Source organism: Orussus abietinus, unplaced genomic scaffold (genome assembly GCF_000612105.2).
Source record: "Orussus abietinus isolate OABI.00-Male unplaced genomic scaffold, Oabi_2.0 scaffold141, whole genome shotgun sequence".
NCBI lineage: Eukaryota > Metazoa > Arthropoda > Insecta > Hymenoptera > Orussidae > Orussus > Orussus abietinus.
The window spans coordinates 54,301-71,465 of NW_019394291.1; the positions used below are offsets into that span (position 1 = coordinate 54,301).

The 17,165-nt window shown below is 40.1% G+C and overlaps 1 protein-coding gene across 4 annotated transcripts; it reads right to left on the reverse strand.

Moving 5' to 3' along the window:
* Positions 1–408: 408 nt before the first annotated feature.
* LOC105702987 (histone-lysine N-methyltransferase ash1) lies at positions 409–12,884 on the reverse strand. 4 transcript variants are annotated; one of them, XM_012431012.1, is made up of 14 exons: positions 10,883–12,884; positions 10,572–10,780; positions 10,350–10,472; positions 9,284–9,662; positions 6,145–9,223; positions 5,736–6,068; positions 5,252–5,532; positions 4,681–5,165; positions 4,116–4,537; positions 3,699–4,025; positions 3,442–3,614; positions 3,152–3,318; positions 2,821–3,030; positions 409–2,564 (listed from the first exon to the last, which is right to left on the reverse strand). In XM_012431012.1, the coding sequence occupies exons 1-14, from the start codon at positions 11,052–11,054 to the stop codon at positions 2,421–2,423; spliced, it is 6,504 nt and encodes a 2,167-aa protein (XP_012286435.1). In that variant the 5' UTR covers positions 11,055–12,884; the 3' UTR covers positions 409–2,420. The 4 variants fall into 4 exon arrangements, with proteins under 4 accessions (XP_012286435.1, XP_012286433.1, XP_012286434.1 ...); XM_012431011.1 differs by having other exon boundaries at positions 2,421–2,564; positions 6,145–9,662; positions 10,883–11,061; positions 12,393–12,884; XM_012431009.1 differs by having other exon boundaries at positions 2,421–2,564; positions 6,145–9,662; positions 10,883–11,061; positions 11,935–12,884.
* Positions 12,885–17,165: the final 4,281 nt, after the last annotated feature.

Consider the following 17,165-nt stretch of genomic DNA (forward strand, 5'->3'; position numbering starts at 1 on the left):
GTGAATTATAGCAATCCGTCGACCTTTAACCTTATTCTTAACAGAAGATTTCTAACTGTTCAAGGGGATCGCCTTTTCCTTTCGTGATTACCAAAGTAGGATCGTTGACTCACGAGGTGCACACCATTAGCGCTAGTTTATTCGCCACATTAACACCGTTATGTATTTCTACGGAAAACCATTTGCAAATACCGCGAGAAAAGTGTTTCCTATTATCTTAATCGGTGACGAAATAAACAGCGCCTAACGAACGAGTCTTGAAATAATAAAGACTTATTGTCGGTAAATTGTGCAGCAGCTATTTACCACGTTTTGTCGATTAAACAGATCGACGCGATGAAATGCATTACAAAATCTTTCATTTTTGTAAAGACATTTTACTTTTATTTGATTCTTATTACACTCTGTATACTGTGTCGAGAACTTTAACAGACACTAGTTGGTTAAAAAATCTGTATCAAACAGTGGGGACATTCTTAGAGACATCCATGACAAAATTACGTGCACCATTACATTTCGGTAACGTGTATTTATCATTCTCAGAAATTAATACAATCGACTGCGTACGAGCTATCGCGTATTATTAGAAGAAAATTAATGCCACGTTGAGTTATGGACCTATGTAGAGGAAGCGTTTTAATATTCTGTAGCAAAGAAGCCTAATTGTCTAAGATACTCTACGTGGCAGCAAAGCTTTCGGAGATTCGCTTTCAAACAAAAGTTCATGATTCAAAATGATAACGATGGCAATCTGTACGGGCATGGGTTTTAAATGAATAACATATTTCATACGTAAACATTACATGACCAAATATTCCGCTTTTCGAGCTCTTTACAATGAAAAACTGTGCAAAATTATCCGTCTAGTATCGTAACGGATCGACACGTGACATCAAAACTGTACATTAGCATACACGAATTGAAATCAGCAATTCACCGCTACGTCGTCAAAAGCGGAACACTAAGTCGTTGAAAATTTGACCATCCCCTTCTAGTATTTAATTACTCAAATGTAATTTACATGGCGAAATCATGTTCCAAAACGCTCGATACTCGCTGTTAGTATAAAGCAAGGGACTGCACCTACCCGAACGTAAGGCGGAAGGCACCTAAGTTTGTAATGTTAAATTTCACTCCGTTGTTAGTAAAAGATCAGCTTCTTAAATACGCCATTTAAATACGCCACATAATATATAAAACGAATTTCTTCCCGCACAATGAGTGTAAATAAGGAAACGATATTAAAATAATTTTCTTTTAAAATTTTATATAATGCGTCGGTAAAATCTTCGTCTTCCATCAAGGGAGATGCAGCGAGCGCACACCTATTTTAAATGATCGAACTAAAGACTATAAGTATACAGCGAATATTCTATGAATATCATAAAAAACAATGATTATGGGTGTTAAATATGAATATTTGTATATATATATATTTATATATATATATATGTATATGATGCTAGTAATGTATAATAATAAATATGCAATTTTGTGTGTATGTACAATTCTAAAATAATGAAAATTTTAGCCAGATTTGGCTGCAATAATAACTTAAATACATTATTCAAGTACGCTTATCCTCTTATCGATTTACTTTACAATTACTTTCACTTAACACCGGGGTTATGAAAAATATATATAATATTAACTTTGTGCAACAAAGCTTCACTCGCGCATTCTCGCGGTTAGTTTGTAATTTGTACAAGTAATTCTCTGGGCTTAACGATATTTCCGATAAAAATTAAAAATAATTTACAACAAACTCTGTACAAGAATCTGATTTTTAATAAATAAAAGGAGCTCCATGTCCTTTGCCATTGTCTTAAGGGAAGTCGATTTTTATCGCAAAGCCCAAAAATCTTAAGTATCTCAAATTTTTATACAATCACCTCATGTGCGACTGATATTTAATCATTTCGATCACCCTTACGGATCGATGCGTACACTGATGGACATGTATGCCTACCCATTATACACTAGCCGTACAATTTCCGAAATGAAGGGATTCATGTCCGTCAATATACATACATATTCGATTCGATTATACATATATGCGTAATTTACGCAATGGTATTTATCTTTAAAATTGTACCAAATGATCGCATTCCGACGATAACTGAATGATAAGTAGATATTACATTAAATAAAGGAATAAAGTGTGTGATTACCCATAATGAACGTTGTAACATAATAGAATAAGCTCATACCAACGTTGGACGGGCTGCTTAAGGGAAATAAGAGATATTCTACATTTGTACGTAAATATACTTAAGGAATCGCACACTGGTAATTCATAGTACAGTCAAAACGCTGTGTCAAAGCTGGTTGATCCTTCGACTCAAGGGTAGTGGACTCGAAAGTGATAAGTGGATTACGTACAATACAACGCAACATTATCGTTGCGATATTACCCAATATCACGGATTAAGACCACCCGGTCTCTTTCGGTTCCTCCTATTTCGATCCAGCAAGAATGATAAGTCTAAAGGATCTTTTTTGTTTGGCATCCTTTGTAACAAGTCAATTAGTATGCGATTCAGCCTTCGTTTTTGTTCTTCTCTCTGTTAAAGAAATCATTGATTATAGATTAAAAATTATTCTTCCTGTAATGATATTTAATAATATCAACACTTTCGTGCAGTCAAGGTCCTCCTACGTCTTTCAGTTTGAGGTTGCAACAGTGTATCACTAATTGGGCACATTGAACGATACATTTTTAAACAATTATGCAAACACATGTATAAGATATGTCAGGATGACAGTATTTTTGGAAGACAAACGAAACATATTTCTGTGCTACTTATTAATGGTTTTTACCTGTACACATATCGTAGACGGTGCGTACGCCGATAAGCTTTCACTGGATCGACGTCTAGTCCTTCCATTAGAGGTCTTAAGTTGATCTTTACCGTTTAATTTACTTGACTCGGTAGATTCTACTTTATGATTGTGTTCTTCTTGACTATTGTGTTTCTTCTTATCTTTTAAAAGTTTTCCACTGGCCTGGATACCCTCCAAACTGTGGGGCTGTAAATTAAATCATTACGGTATTGATTGAACACAGTAACACGACAGTAAAACTGTAAATTACAAAATAAACATAGCAGTAAATCATATAGATTATGGTTAGTAATTTCCATATCCGTACCAAATAAGTGCGATAATGCTTAATACGTTCAGGAAATGCTTCAAAGGCATAAGGTTTTGTGCACACTTGATGTCTTGCTCTGGCAACTTTTGTAAATAGCCTCGCAGCTCGATCCACCCGATATTCACAGACGTACGTGTGTTCGGGAGTAGCACCCACAGGACGTCCTAAGTTAATTAAAAATCATAAGAATCTGTAGTTGCTCTTACGAAAGAACTGGGATAAAGATTCAGCAAAAATAATGCTAACATAATAAGTCCTAACAATTTTGTTGGTCATTAAATATTTACCTTTGCAAAAAGTATGCGGATCAAGAACCCAGCATCGTTCAGCCACTAAATCACATGGAACGGCTTCATAAAGTGGTGCACATACAACCTCGTTCTCATAAAACTTCCTCGTTGGTTCATGATACGTTTCATGTGGTCTTAAGTAATGATGTCCGAATACAAATCTCTCACCCCTATGCAACATAAAGGAATGACGTATTAGATTATACATAATTTCAAAGTTACAATAATGGTAAGCACAGTTTAAAGAGCCTTACTCGGGGTTCTTCCATAGCCTTTCTATTCTAAATATATCCATCTGCTCATAATCAGGCTTTTGAATTGTTTTGTACGTATGCTTTTCCGGTGTATCTCTCAGAACATATACCGTATCACCTTGTCTGAGTTGAAGATCACCTCTTAATAATGTCACGTAATGCTTCTTTCCTTCCTCTTCTTCTTCTCCTTCTAATGGAATCTCAAGATCAACCGTGCGAGGTTGACACCTTTCACATAAATAAGACTCCACACTTGTATCTGCTTTAACACAGTCACAATGCTGCCACACTAAGCAACGTTCGCACTGTATCATTAACCCCTCGTCCCTAAAAGATTAGAGTTTTGTAAAATCTTCCATTTTTCAGCTAATCGATACTTTCCTTCAATTGTTAAAAATGAAAGCAAATAAAAATTACCTGTGCAACCCACATATGCACCGTATAACATCCTCCTCGCCTGCAGTCGAGCCTCGCGGAGGTAAAAATCCTTGCGAGGGAGGAATGCCCGTAGCTTCTGTTATGGCATCAATGAAATCTGGTTTACTACTTAAGTATAACTTTCTCAGTCTAGCTGCAGCTATGCCTACTTCGGAGGTACGTCCGAAGAATTTAACGTTATTGTCGAAGAGTTTGATCATATCTTGATCGAAAAGCTCCGCTGTTTTATAATGTCCTGTCCCGATACACTGATCTATCGTCATCAAGTCTATCGGATCCTGAATTTTGTCATAATATTCAGGCAATTTTCGCTTCGGTGGCAAATTCATAAACGGAGTACATAGTAGTTGACTGTTCTCATCATTGGCGGTCGTTACAACTGTATATAAATCCTTTAAAACCTGTAAAAATAACACGATTTTTATTTTATCGAACGTTCCAATAACTAAATGTTATACTTTACACACGTTTTAATTAAAAAATAAAAAGGAATCTGAATAATCACTTTGTAAGTACGGGGAGCATTATAAATTTGTCTTCGTACCTTCGCCAATTTTGCAGTTTTGTTAACTTCAGGATCATCTTGCGCCTGCGCAAGTCTACGTGTTCGTACGGTACGTGCATTAGTGTTTGTCAGAGCAGTCAATTGCGAGAATAATGTGGAATCGCCTGCAGATTTTTCTTTGGTAGCCTGCACGCTGCTCACTTTTGTTTTCCCAGGCTGCGTTTGCACCTGACTGACCGATGATTTCAGACGCCTGACTTTTTCCAAATTTCTCAGCAGGAAGCAATGGTGCTGCTGTGCAAAGCACCTCTGCTGGTGTGACATGGGCTTTATCAAGGGAGTATTGATAAGAGTAGGGTCGCCGACTTTTCGAGACTTGCAGAGGCCCTTGGAATTCGACGACTGCACGATGTTGGACTTTCGAACGTTTTTCCGAGGACGACCAACGGATCTTCTTTCGGTAGGCGGTTCTAATTGCGGAGGAGCCGGAAGAAGCGATCGACTGACTCTCTGACTTTTGCCGCCTGAAAACAATGAAATCGTTGTAATTTTGATCAAATATAACAAATATAAACGTAGTGAATAGCAATAACAATTAATAAGAACTCACCAATAACTCCTCGACAGGCGTTGCTACCACATCTACATTGTTGGCCTTCAGAGGGGTTAAATAAGGCAAAATTATAGTCATACGTTAATTCTTCTCCTGAATGAATATCTCTTAACGCAAATAGAGCCATTCTCGGTAATCCATGTACGCTCCACTTTTGCATTTCACAATTAGGCTCGCAAGAGTGATTCACAAAACGACCGTCACCACCCATGCGATGACCATCAATTACAAGGCCACCATCCAAATGTAAGCAGTAATGATGCGTATCACTGGCATATCTAAAATATACATCATTACGAATACACTTAAAACATACACATAATACTACAGTATGGGGTATTGTAATAAGTTCGTACGGTTTGTGTCGTGCGTGCATTTGAAAAAAATAAAGCCATGCGAACTTACTACACAACCCAATAAAAGTGTGTAATCACAACACAATAAAATTGATTTATTTCATTCCTAAAAGAACTCAGTTCACCTTGTGGCCATTCTAGACTTGAATTCCCTTTCCGAGACAACCTCTCCGACGTATTCGAGAATGAAATCGCCGGATTTAATAGACAGCTGCGTTTTGACACCCCAGCCTTTATTTTCCGTCATGAAACGCTGCAACCCCGGAGCCCACTCATGTTTCTGAATCTTTTGGTTCTCACATTTTTCACCGCAAGGGCAAAGCTGTGGCGAACATTCGCTGAAGACCATACGATTTATACAGTCATCGCCACAACCACTTTCAGGCTTGCATTCACATGCCTGGGCTTCGTACAATGTAGTGGGCTTCACGTCGTAATAAATATTTGTTCGAATTTTCCTAAAGATGATAAATGAAATTAAGTAATAGAATTGATAGGAAACATCAAAGATAACAAAGTCGCATTTATTCAAACCTGTAATTCCAGGAAGGAACCAAATCTCGCCCCGGAAGCCTCGAGTGAGTATGCAGCCACCATAAGTCATAAGGTAGCTGAAACGGTATCTTTCGCTGCCTCAAAAACTTGCCACAATGATAAGGTGGAGGTAACAACCCATGTGGATGTTCAGCAGGGTCGTATGCCAGTTTATTCTTGCCAGATCCATTGTCCGAATTGCTAATTTTTCTAGGCTCGTCTTCTTTAAAGTAGTCGGAAAACAATCCAGCCTGCAGGTACCTTTTCTTCCACCTGGGCTGCTTTCTCCTGCCGTGGGTCAAACTGACGTTTCTTCCGACCTCGTGGTCGTCGCTAGCAATGTCGCTGCTTGGCAAAGCATCGCTCTCGGTGTCATAACCAGCATTTCTGAGCCTCTTCAAGCTACGAAGGGTGAGATTACAAGGGCTAGCAGACCCCCTTCTCCTCTTATGGCCATGATTGTTATTGATATTACTCGAGAGTTCCATTTTAACGTTGTCCTGAGAGTTAGCCCGTTCCAACTTCCGCAGATTCTCCTCGTTAAGTTCAGCTACCCTCTGACTTTGATTGTACCTTTCCAGAGATTCCTCCAAGGTGGCGTTTTCATCGTACATCCTGGAGTCTTGAATTTTCTCATATTTAACAGGACACAGTTTGTCGCAAGGTTGGGATCCATCGCACTCCACCAAATCCTTGCGAACCCTCAACTGTCCAGGATAAGATTCCAGGACGTCCTCGGAATAACTGTGCCTCGACAATTCCGGTTTTGGGGAATTGGAATCATCGTAGTCCTTTACATCAATTTGATCGGTGATCGCTTCTTCGTTAGCGTCTCTTATATCAGAATCCTCAATAGTAGGAGAAACTGATACCTTCTCCTGAGTCTGCGTAGATTCCAAAAACTCTGCCTTATCCTCTGTTTTAGCATCGTTCTTTAATTTTTCTAATGACGAATCCCGAAATTTAGCTGCTTGAGCGATTATAGTTGATTTCGACAACTTGGTGTCCATTGACAAGCTTACATCTGGTGATGACTTCTTCTTCTTTTTCTTTGTAGTAGGGAAACCTGTTCGATTAATGGTTTTCCTTCTACGGATTTTCTTCTTTGTGAGGATTAACGCTGCGAGAGGATTCACCGGATTTGGAACGTTCATATTTAAATCAATGCTAGATATTTTGGTATCCTTAATCGATTCGTTACTATCAGAGGAAGCGGCAGTAGAAGAAGCAGCATCCAGATTGGAGGCATTTCTTTCTGACCGTGGATTATCGGTCGATGAATCAGACTTTAGGGCTTTCTTAGACTGACTCTTGTCTACTTTGACCGACTTCTCGAGCGAAGCTTTTTCAGCCTTTCCCGTTTTCTCTCCAGATGTTTTTAGATTCTTATCGAACACAGCTTTCTCCGACTTTTCCCCTTTATCAGCAGACGTTTGATTTTCGGAAGCAGATAATTTTGTGACGGTAACCCTCAAATCTCTGAGTATTTTCTTTTTTCGCCTAGGCTGAATTTCTAATTGATTCAGGGGCTTGTCATCCATTGAATCGCAGCTTTCATTTCCTAACTTCTCCGGTGTTGCACTATCAGCATCGCGATGCCTCTTTTTAGGAGTAACCGGTATCGCATCTTTGTGCTGGGAATTCCCACCGGAACTTCCTCCGTATCGTGTTATGGTCGCTTCGATGGCCTCTTCTATGTGACTCTCCGTAGAATTAGACTCGTTAGCATTTGTGTCTGTACAACTGGCATTGGAGCTTTGAGAACTATGGGGACTAGATACATGATAGTGCCTCTTCTTAAGGGGCAACCGTTGTTCGTTTGAATTGGAGCTTGTGCTGGTGTTCGTATTGCTTTTCGAATCGATATTAAGAGGAGCTTTCTCCTTTTTTAAGCGCCTCTTCAGTTTCTGCTCGTCGTTAATACTTACGTCGCCACCCTTCCTCTTTTTCGTCATTTTTTTCACCCGAAATATTTGCGGCAGTTCAGAGTGGCCGGAATTTGCACTGTATCTTCCCAAACTGCAGGATTTAGAGAACTCTTCGATGAGCTTCTCCAGTTCCTCCACGATGCACGGATCTACTCGTATAGGTGTCTTTGGTGGTATTAAACGTCTCCTGTGCTTGTGATGATGATGCTTATGGCAATGATTGTGCATGGATTGTACAGCTTTGTTGGCTTTGCCGAAAACATTGTCTGAGAGTTCTGACTTTAAAGCATCGCCTTCTATGGGCATGGAAATCATAGTTTGTACCCCGACTCCGTTGGTTTCTAATTCAGTAGTTGATCTTTTGCTGCTTTTGTTTTCCTTTAGAACTCGACGAGAAGACTGTGGCGCCGATTTCTTTAGGGTACTCTGCTTTTTACACAGCACGGAAGGGTCTATTCTATTTTCCTTCGAGCTTTTCTTAGTGTTGCTAACGATCCTCTCTTCGCTGGATACCTTATCGGCGGATCTTTGCCGACACGGAGAAGCAATGCCCTTACTCGTATAAGACTTATCCTGTCGTTTCTTACAAGCTCTACCATCACACCGCGTTAACACCTTCGTGTGCTTAGTAGGTGCTGATTTATTTAGGCACTTTTCTCTCGTCGGAGATAACTTATCCTTCTTCGAAGAAGGCTTCTCTTGCAATGTTTTAACGGGACTATACTTCTTCTTTTGACAAGACTTCTTACTTTTGAGGTTTTTGCTTCTTACGGTGGTATCCTGTTTCATTTCCAGTTTTGCTTGGGGCTTCACTTGTGACGAATTTAATTTCTCATTTTTTAACTTTTCGTTAGATGCGTCCTCCTTAGCAGGTTTGTCTGTTGCAGGACTGTCGTTTAGCTCGTTTTCAATTTTTTCAATTTTCTGCGCGATCTCAGGCTTTAGTCTTGGCCTTCCTGGTCCCCTAGGTTGAGTGGATACGCCTTTAGCCGGTCTTCCAGGCTTTCTTTTCGGTGGATATAGTACCCGATCCACATTGACCGCAGGTTTTGGCGGTGCTACTTGAATCGGAGACTGGACTGCAGCAGGTGGACTTGCAGGATTGACTCCCAAATGCAATGGACTGTTGTCTACCGATTGTATTCCTGAATCTGGAGAAACGTTTGATATGCAAGCATATTCTGGTTCGTTTAACTTCTTTACCAGCTTACTTCGTCTTTTTCGTGGTTCCGATAGGAGAGCCGTTTTCTCCACGAACTGCTGCAGTAACGTTGAACTGTACACCGGCACAGGATTCTGATCGGCATTCTCACTTGTGTCAGAATCTGCTCCGAGTGACATTCGTTCGATGGCTCTTGACACTATCCGGCCACTTTCAGAATCCTCGAAACCATCGAATGGAGCATCCTCGTGCTCCTGGTCCGGTAAAATGGCTGCTAAATCTTCTTGGTTAATCTCCTGCAGAGGTTGTTGCTGTTGCTGCTGAGATGGTTGAGTTTGCTGCTGCTGTGGCGCCAGTGGTTGTTGCAAATTTTGTGACGAAGGATTACTCCCCGATGAGTCCGACTCCTCGCTACTGCCTTCTGAAGTCTGTTTAAAGATACGATTGTAACCGCAGGAATGCCTCAGAAGAGCACTGTAGTACTTATCAATAAAGGTGCAGAAGAAATTATGTAACACATACATATATATGCTAATTAAAAGATAAAATTTCATAAAAGTAACTTGCTTTCATGTTACATAGAGAACTGATTTTCTTCATTGTTGCAATATGTCCAGGTAATCTCAGGTTTCTGGAATCGTTCTCTTAATTTAATAATAGATTTTCACCATGAAATTGGACTATTTTAATAAGCACTTTGTAAAGATGAAAAAAAAGACTGTGATTTTTTTGACTGCAGTGATTCAATTAATTACCAACTAATAATAAAATTAATTAATGTAATTAAAAAACCTTTTCTATTTAAGAAGATTATATATCCAGCACCTATTTGTAATTGATATTTCATTCAATAAACTATTCCAACAAAACGCCATTATGTTTACATGATTAAAAGGAATTGATACTTGATTTTTAAAAAATGGTATGCATTTTAATTTCTTAATAAGTAAAACACAGTTACATTCTCTCGAATTCATTGAAATTTTTGCACTATTCAAATTTGTGTTCAAATTAAAAAAAGAATACCTTAATCAGAATACACAAGGGGTATTTTTCTATGTAATAAAGTACTTCACTCCAAAGGTAATAATATATTATAAAATTATATAATATACCTTTGCACTACGATTGACAGCTTTTGTTCTTCTAGAAAGTACCCTTCTTCCTTTATCGCATTTTGGTTTTTCCATTTCCTCTTTTTTTGGAGCTTTCATAGTAATTTTTAATTTCAATGCTCCCTACAAATTACAAATGCACATGTTGCAACCAATTTTTTTTTTATATTCTACCAGATTAAATATAACACGTCAAATGATACATAAAATATAAAATGGTACCTGTTCAAAATTTGTCTCTTGTATTGAGAATGTCTGTTCACTGTGTTCAGAAGTACAGTCAGAATTAGATCCACTGTCTTCGCCTTCCTCTCCACTGCTTTCATCTTCTGATTCTGAATTAGAGTCCGAATAAGAACAACTACCATCGGATCCACCTGAGCTTTCATCCTCAGAATCAGAATCTTGTTCAGAATCCATGGAATCAGTTCCTGAATTGAGAACACAAAAAATGCATACATATGAATTTATTTCAGAAGAGTATAAATAATATGTAAAGTAGTCTAGAAGAAAAGGAAGATGCTTAATAGTACCATGAGGACCACTGGCAGGATCCCAACTACCGCCACCTTTTATCGCCTCCATATCAACCGTCGAAGGAAGTTCTCGTTCCAGCTCCCCATCGTTCTCGTCCCAATTCCAATTTTGTAACTCCAATTCGGAATGATGGGGAATGACAGAGCTCCATCCCGAGTCACCGGACATGTTTCAGCTTATGTGTCATCCACAACATGCAAATCGTTTAACATCCCTTATTATTTACCTCACACTTGGAGTCTCTTGTTTATAAGGAAAAATTATTTAACATATCATTAGAAACATTAAAAATTACACCAGTGACTTCTTTTAGAGTTTTAGGTTACATATTAAGTTAGGTTCATTTCTATGATAATAACTGAAACATCCGCTTATCACATTATTGTAATAACTCTTTTCCAAAGCTCTTAAAAAATAGTTTTCCTTTATAAATGAAGGAAGGTTAAAGACTTATTAAAAGTTCTCGTTTAATTATAAATTGATCAAAATAAGTGATATATAATTTACAGATGGTTTTGTACGAGCCTTTATGTGGAGCAATGAGTTTTAGAAACCAGTGCAATTCCACACTGCAGTAACTTGTCACTTAATTTATCACATATATGTACAATTTAAAGATCTCAATGTAGCACTTCGTTTACATTTGCTACAATGTATATTCTGGAATGTGGAATACCATCATTCACATTCTCACGATCATTGGCTCTTTTAAAAATACTTTGTAGAACACGTGTCTCGCTATTAACTTAGTTCACCAAGTACTTTGATATACCATGAGTTGCAGTACTCTCTGAGACTTTATAAAACATCCATTTCTAAAATCTACCACAACTCATTTACTGATACAATAATCTGTGCCAATCAATCAATTTCAACGAATGGTTGCGATACCTGAGTTTAACACTCAGTGTCTCATTCTTGAGATACATGTTATGGAATGTAAAACAGTATAATTTTGACTGTTTACAAGCACAAAATGTTGATTTAGAAGAACTCCTCTATGCATTTCCATATTGATTCATTCACAGTAAAATCTTCATTCACTCACAGGTGTTCGAATTCCTTTTTCAGAGTCTTCGTTCACAGTCTTTACATAATCTATACCATAATACTAAAACTTCTGTATAGATTATTTCATAATTAATTCTGATGATGTTTTGGTCAGATCTTTCATCATCCAACTTAATTCCAAGCGATACTCCACAGGTATTACGATCGAGCGTCGATGCTTATGAAACGGATCTGTAGTTATCTATGGACGCTGAATCACTGCATACATCTCCAGAATTTCAGTGAGGGAATATTCTGTACAACTCATACGTCGACTCCAACAAAGTTATCTGCAAATGCTCCGATTGCTACATGCAGAGTGGCACCAACGTAGAGGGAATCACTGGCACATCGTGCGTAGAGTCGAACACTTCATTCAGAGAAGGTAGATTGTGGTATCGTTGGAAAAGTGGTAGCACATAGCTAAAATACCCTCAATGGGTAATGCGGTTTTACCTTACAGCCCTGCGGGAGGAGTCAATACATAATCATGCAGGAAACCGTGACCCTGGAACGCTTGGGACAGCTGTTCTTTAGGTAGGCAGATGCACCAGGTGCAGTAGTCAAATTGGCGCGAAACGCGTCGCCCCCTCAAGGGAAAGGATTGACAATTCAAGGGCAATCTCCTGCACAGGGAAATCGTAAAACCTCGCAGATTCGTGAGTCAACCCGTACGATTCGGCTAATTGGCTCCTGCAAGTGGATAAACACGATTAGAAAGTTTGATGTTTACGTCGGTGCGTGGTCACAAAATGGCGTCGGTCAACGACTGGCCGGGCTCGAGGAGAACACGAAGGTCACGGCTCCGGTTCCCCGTGGTTCGCAAAATTAGCCTTGCCTGCCTTCGCCGAGGGAGAACCACTCCGTTGAACAAGAGCCGCAATCGCGGACCATTCGGCTCAGAGAAAATCACATATTTCAGCGGGAATGTGTACGCGCACCGCGTCTCGCGACCGTGACCAGTGCGACACTGCCGCGTCCAAGCGGCAGGTGTCTGAACCCAAAGATGGGAGTTTCGTCGGTAAAGACAGGGTAAAGAAGGCAGCGAATTGAGAGTCAGGAGAAACGAAACTAGAGATCAGTTGGAAGATTGCTCATAGCACAGATTTCTATATATAACCCTAGATTCCTATCAGTGGAAGTTGACATGTGCTCAAGACTCTTTCCGGTTTACCTCATTTCGGTTTCCATTTACAGCCGCAAGAGGGCAGGGTAGTTCGTAATTTGACGCGTTTAGTCAAAGCCGCGAAAGTGCAGATGTCACATGATGTCACGTAACATTTATAGTTTTCACGAATTAAATTAAAAAAATGCCGCACCAGTGTTATATATTAAGTTGTAAAAATAAACTTTCAATGCCAGAATTCTTGAACTTCCAATAATTGGGCAAGTCACAGTTGATCGGTTAACCTAACTTCCCAAGCTTTTCCATATCTTGAGATTAATATGAGTGACAAGACAAACTGCAAAAATAGATCATTGCAAGCAAGAAAGGAATCGCAAATTAATGGGACACTCTTTTCGGCTAATAAGTACCTTGACTTTATGGATATTACGAACTAAAAGTAATAAATTAATTTAAATACAAATTCTCAGAATTTTCTTAAATTCTTTTAAATGCTCAAGGGATCTTCAGGTTGCGTAACATTCTCGGTTATATTACTCGAAATTAAATTCTCGAGAAAAAACAAGCCTGGGGTAGGTCGACTAGCTTGTAGCAGGATTCTGTACGTCAATTCCAAAGTTCTCGATATCATTAAGGGTGTTCTTTCAAAAGTTAACGATATTGACAGCTATCGAATTGACCTACACAATTTTGCATCTGTGTCCTCCCATCCTACCATGGGGGGGGGGGGGGAAGCTCGCCTCAACTAAAATATCCCTATAAAATGTAGCTTCAGCGCCCCCAAACGGTAACTGGTGGAACCCTAAATGAGGTAAAGCGGAAGGTAACCCTGGCACATTTTTCTCCAGTCCATACAGCCACTGTTAGCGACCTAGGTTTATGTATAGAAATCTGCGGCTCAGCAGAGACTGGTACGGTATATATTAAAATGAATAATATCACATGACAATGTTGTTGGATGTAATTTCAAAGTTGTGTTGATATCCTTTAATTCTTAATAAAAATAAACTAAAAAAAAAAATAACCGAGTCAATAAAAACACGAACTATACTTAATGCTAGAGCCGCTCCATGTGTTAGAGAATCCGATGCGCCATCTTGTAGAGGAACACGATAGGTACTCTTTCTGTAACATCAAACGTCGACGATTGAACTTTTTGTCGTTTGTCGAACTGATACAAATTCGCAACCATGATCATTCCGAACAATGCGTATATAACTGTTATAACGCCTTATAAATATATACATAACGATGGGAAAATTTGAAGTAAAAACTAAAAGAAATCGACTTCGAGTAATCACAGTGACTTCTTCCAACCTCTAATTCGTCGTGTTACCCTCAAATCAATACTACATGTTACCCTTTGAGTCAAACATCAATAGACTGTCAACATTTGTGCGAAAATGTACGCCTTTACAGTTGTATTACAATATGTCAATAAACTAGCAGTATGGACTTAATAATCTCTCTTGAAGAACATGTGTCTTTTTCAGTGTACTTATTTATTATCGGGAAAGAAAATATCTTTACTTCGTCATGTCTGCGGTAGATGGCGCAGACAAAGAATTGTACATTGCAGAATAATTCACACGAGGGCAGCACATGTTATGACCGCGCGTTATCGCGCATGAATAAGTACCCAATACAGAGATGCCAACATATCTCTGCTTATAAATACGCAAAAATAATATAGATTATGGAAAAATAGATAGATTATTCATAAACAAGATTCAATACTAACTTATAAACTGATCTTATACAACTATAATCTTCAAGTATACTTACAGTTTACAATATATTACAGCTACGTATTTTCAAAATGGCGTACGCTTACGATAACCGGCAGCCGCTACCAGAACAGGTGACTATCGACGTGATGTACAACTTTTAATAAAGGATATGGTGAGACTTAAAGACACAGGCCCCTTCATAAAATGTTCTAGAATACATTAATTGCTTAAATCTATAACTATTAATTAATGTTCAGAGGTGATTACGAAATGCAACTGAATATGTCGTAGGTATTAATATTCTAAGGTAGAGTACAACATTATAATTGAAGAATTCTATTTTCATACCCTTGTGAATCTGCAACTGACTTCTTGATAACAAGAAATTTCACGGAAGTTACCCGTTCTTTTGTTTTATTCTTTTGTTTTTTCACACGGGGTCACAGGCTACAGTCATTTGTCGTTAAATCGTCAGGCCGCGGAAACGATTAGGAGCCGGAAGTACGGACGGGGCATTTTAAGTGGAGACAATTCTCGATAGCGAAGCTAGTTTCGGGAAGGTATGGAAAAACGATTAACTTTCCTCATTTTCAGGAAGGAATGGCCACAAAAGGGAGAACCAATCGCTGACAAATTTCCAAGGGAAACAAAGGGAAGAATTTCGTTCCCTAACGGTTCGTGTTTGGAGATCTTTCTAGATAATTTTATTAAATTTTTACTGACTTTCATATTTGAGAACATGAACCCTCTTATATACGCACTACTCTTATAAAAGTATAGGTAGTATTATATTTGACTTTGGGTTGCTTGCCAGTACCTACGTGGCGATATCGTAGTTTGACAATTTGTCCAAGACGTATTTAACAAAGTATGCAAATATCGTAACAAGTCGTTGGAGGTCATTTGCGTTATTTCGAGCATGACACTATAAGCTACCGCGAAGAGGTTAATAACCCACGTTTTGCTTTTGCGCGTCACACGTCTCCAACTTCATCCGTTAATACGAGGAAAATGTTAAAACATTAAATCTTGCCAAAAAACTTTAAAAGCCGGGCGATAAAAACAGAGTACTTAACCCTACTTTACCATCGGTTCTGTTTTAAGTTGTGTAGAATTTATAATAACCGCATTTCGAAATCACGCAATTACTGTAAATACGGTTTTTCACTCATTTCAGAAATCAACTAGAGTTCTTTGGCACGATAAAATGCGGCCCTGGTGTTATTTGCAGAAAAGTGTATTTTAGGTTGAATAACATTTTTTTTTCCCTGCCGCCGATTTTAACGTATTAACTTCCCAACGCAAAACATTAACGCAAATGACTGAATAAATACCTAGCCGAAGGATACCTTCACCTGAAGCCTCACGAGCAAGTAACTTGCGACGTTTCCTGCAGAAGCGACTTGAATTAGTGGGTACTCTCCCAATAAATTTGCGCAAGTTCGATTCCAAAATCGGGGTCGTTATCGGTAAGAATTGTCCGAGAGCAGCTATAGTACGTTTTGCGAGCTCGCGGACCCAAGCCTTAAGGAAGAAAATTCTATTTTCGAAAAGAGCACGGAAAATACACTTGGGGTCCTTAGAGTCTCTCCGTTGTCTTCATAAACTTAAACGACCCATTATTTAGATTCGGATTTGCAATAGGCAGAGTCCTATAAAAAAAAAAACAACAAATAAGTATCGGAAGAACGCTCGTTGAATCTCTCGGAGGGTCCTTTAATCGCAGGCAACGAAAGCGGACGAATCCTTGCCCGAGACAAGCCCGCAGCATCGGGGGTCGGCGAGTCCTTCGGCGGGCCGGCTCGACGTCGGCGTGTCGCAACGCCGGAGGTCGGCGAGGTCGTTATCCGATAGGACGTATCCAACGGCGAGCCGGCGCGCGCCTGGGCGGAGTCCTCTCGGGCCGGGCTGGCTTCCGGCGATTGGTCGGCCGCGGGGCCCCGCCCCCCGGCGGCCGGTGGTGGGGGCGAGCACGGGCGCGCGCCGGCCGGGCCGCGGCTCAGATCGCCAGAGGACGCGAGTGTGCACACGTCTCGTCCGTCGACCGCAGCGCACCGGTGCAGTGCAGAGCGTCGTGCCCTCCCGCGAGATCGCCCTTTGGAGCTCGGCCCGCTCTCGGACGCAGCTCGGAGTCGTCGCCGCCGCCGAGTGCCGCGTCGGTCCGCTCGAAAGTGTCACCCGGAGGCGAGTCGCGCGAAGAGAGAGACGGCCGGGAGGCCAGGAGCGACGCGCGGTTCGAGTGCGACGCGGGTCCCGCGCGGTCTGCTCCCAGGGTGCGCGCGCACCCCGCCGGTGCGACCGAACGCGGTCGGGTTAGGAACCGGCGGCCACTCGGGCCGCGCGCCGCCGCGACTTCCTCGGGTCCGCGAGACA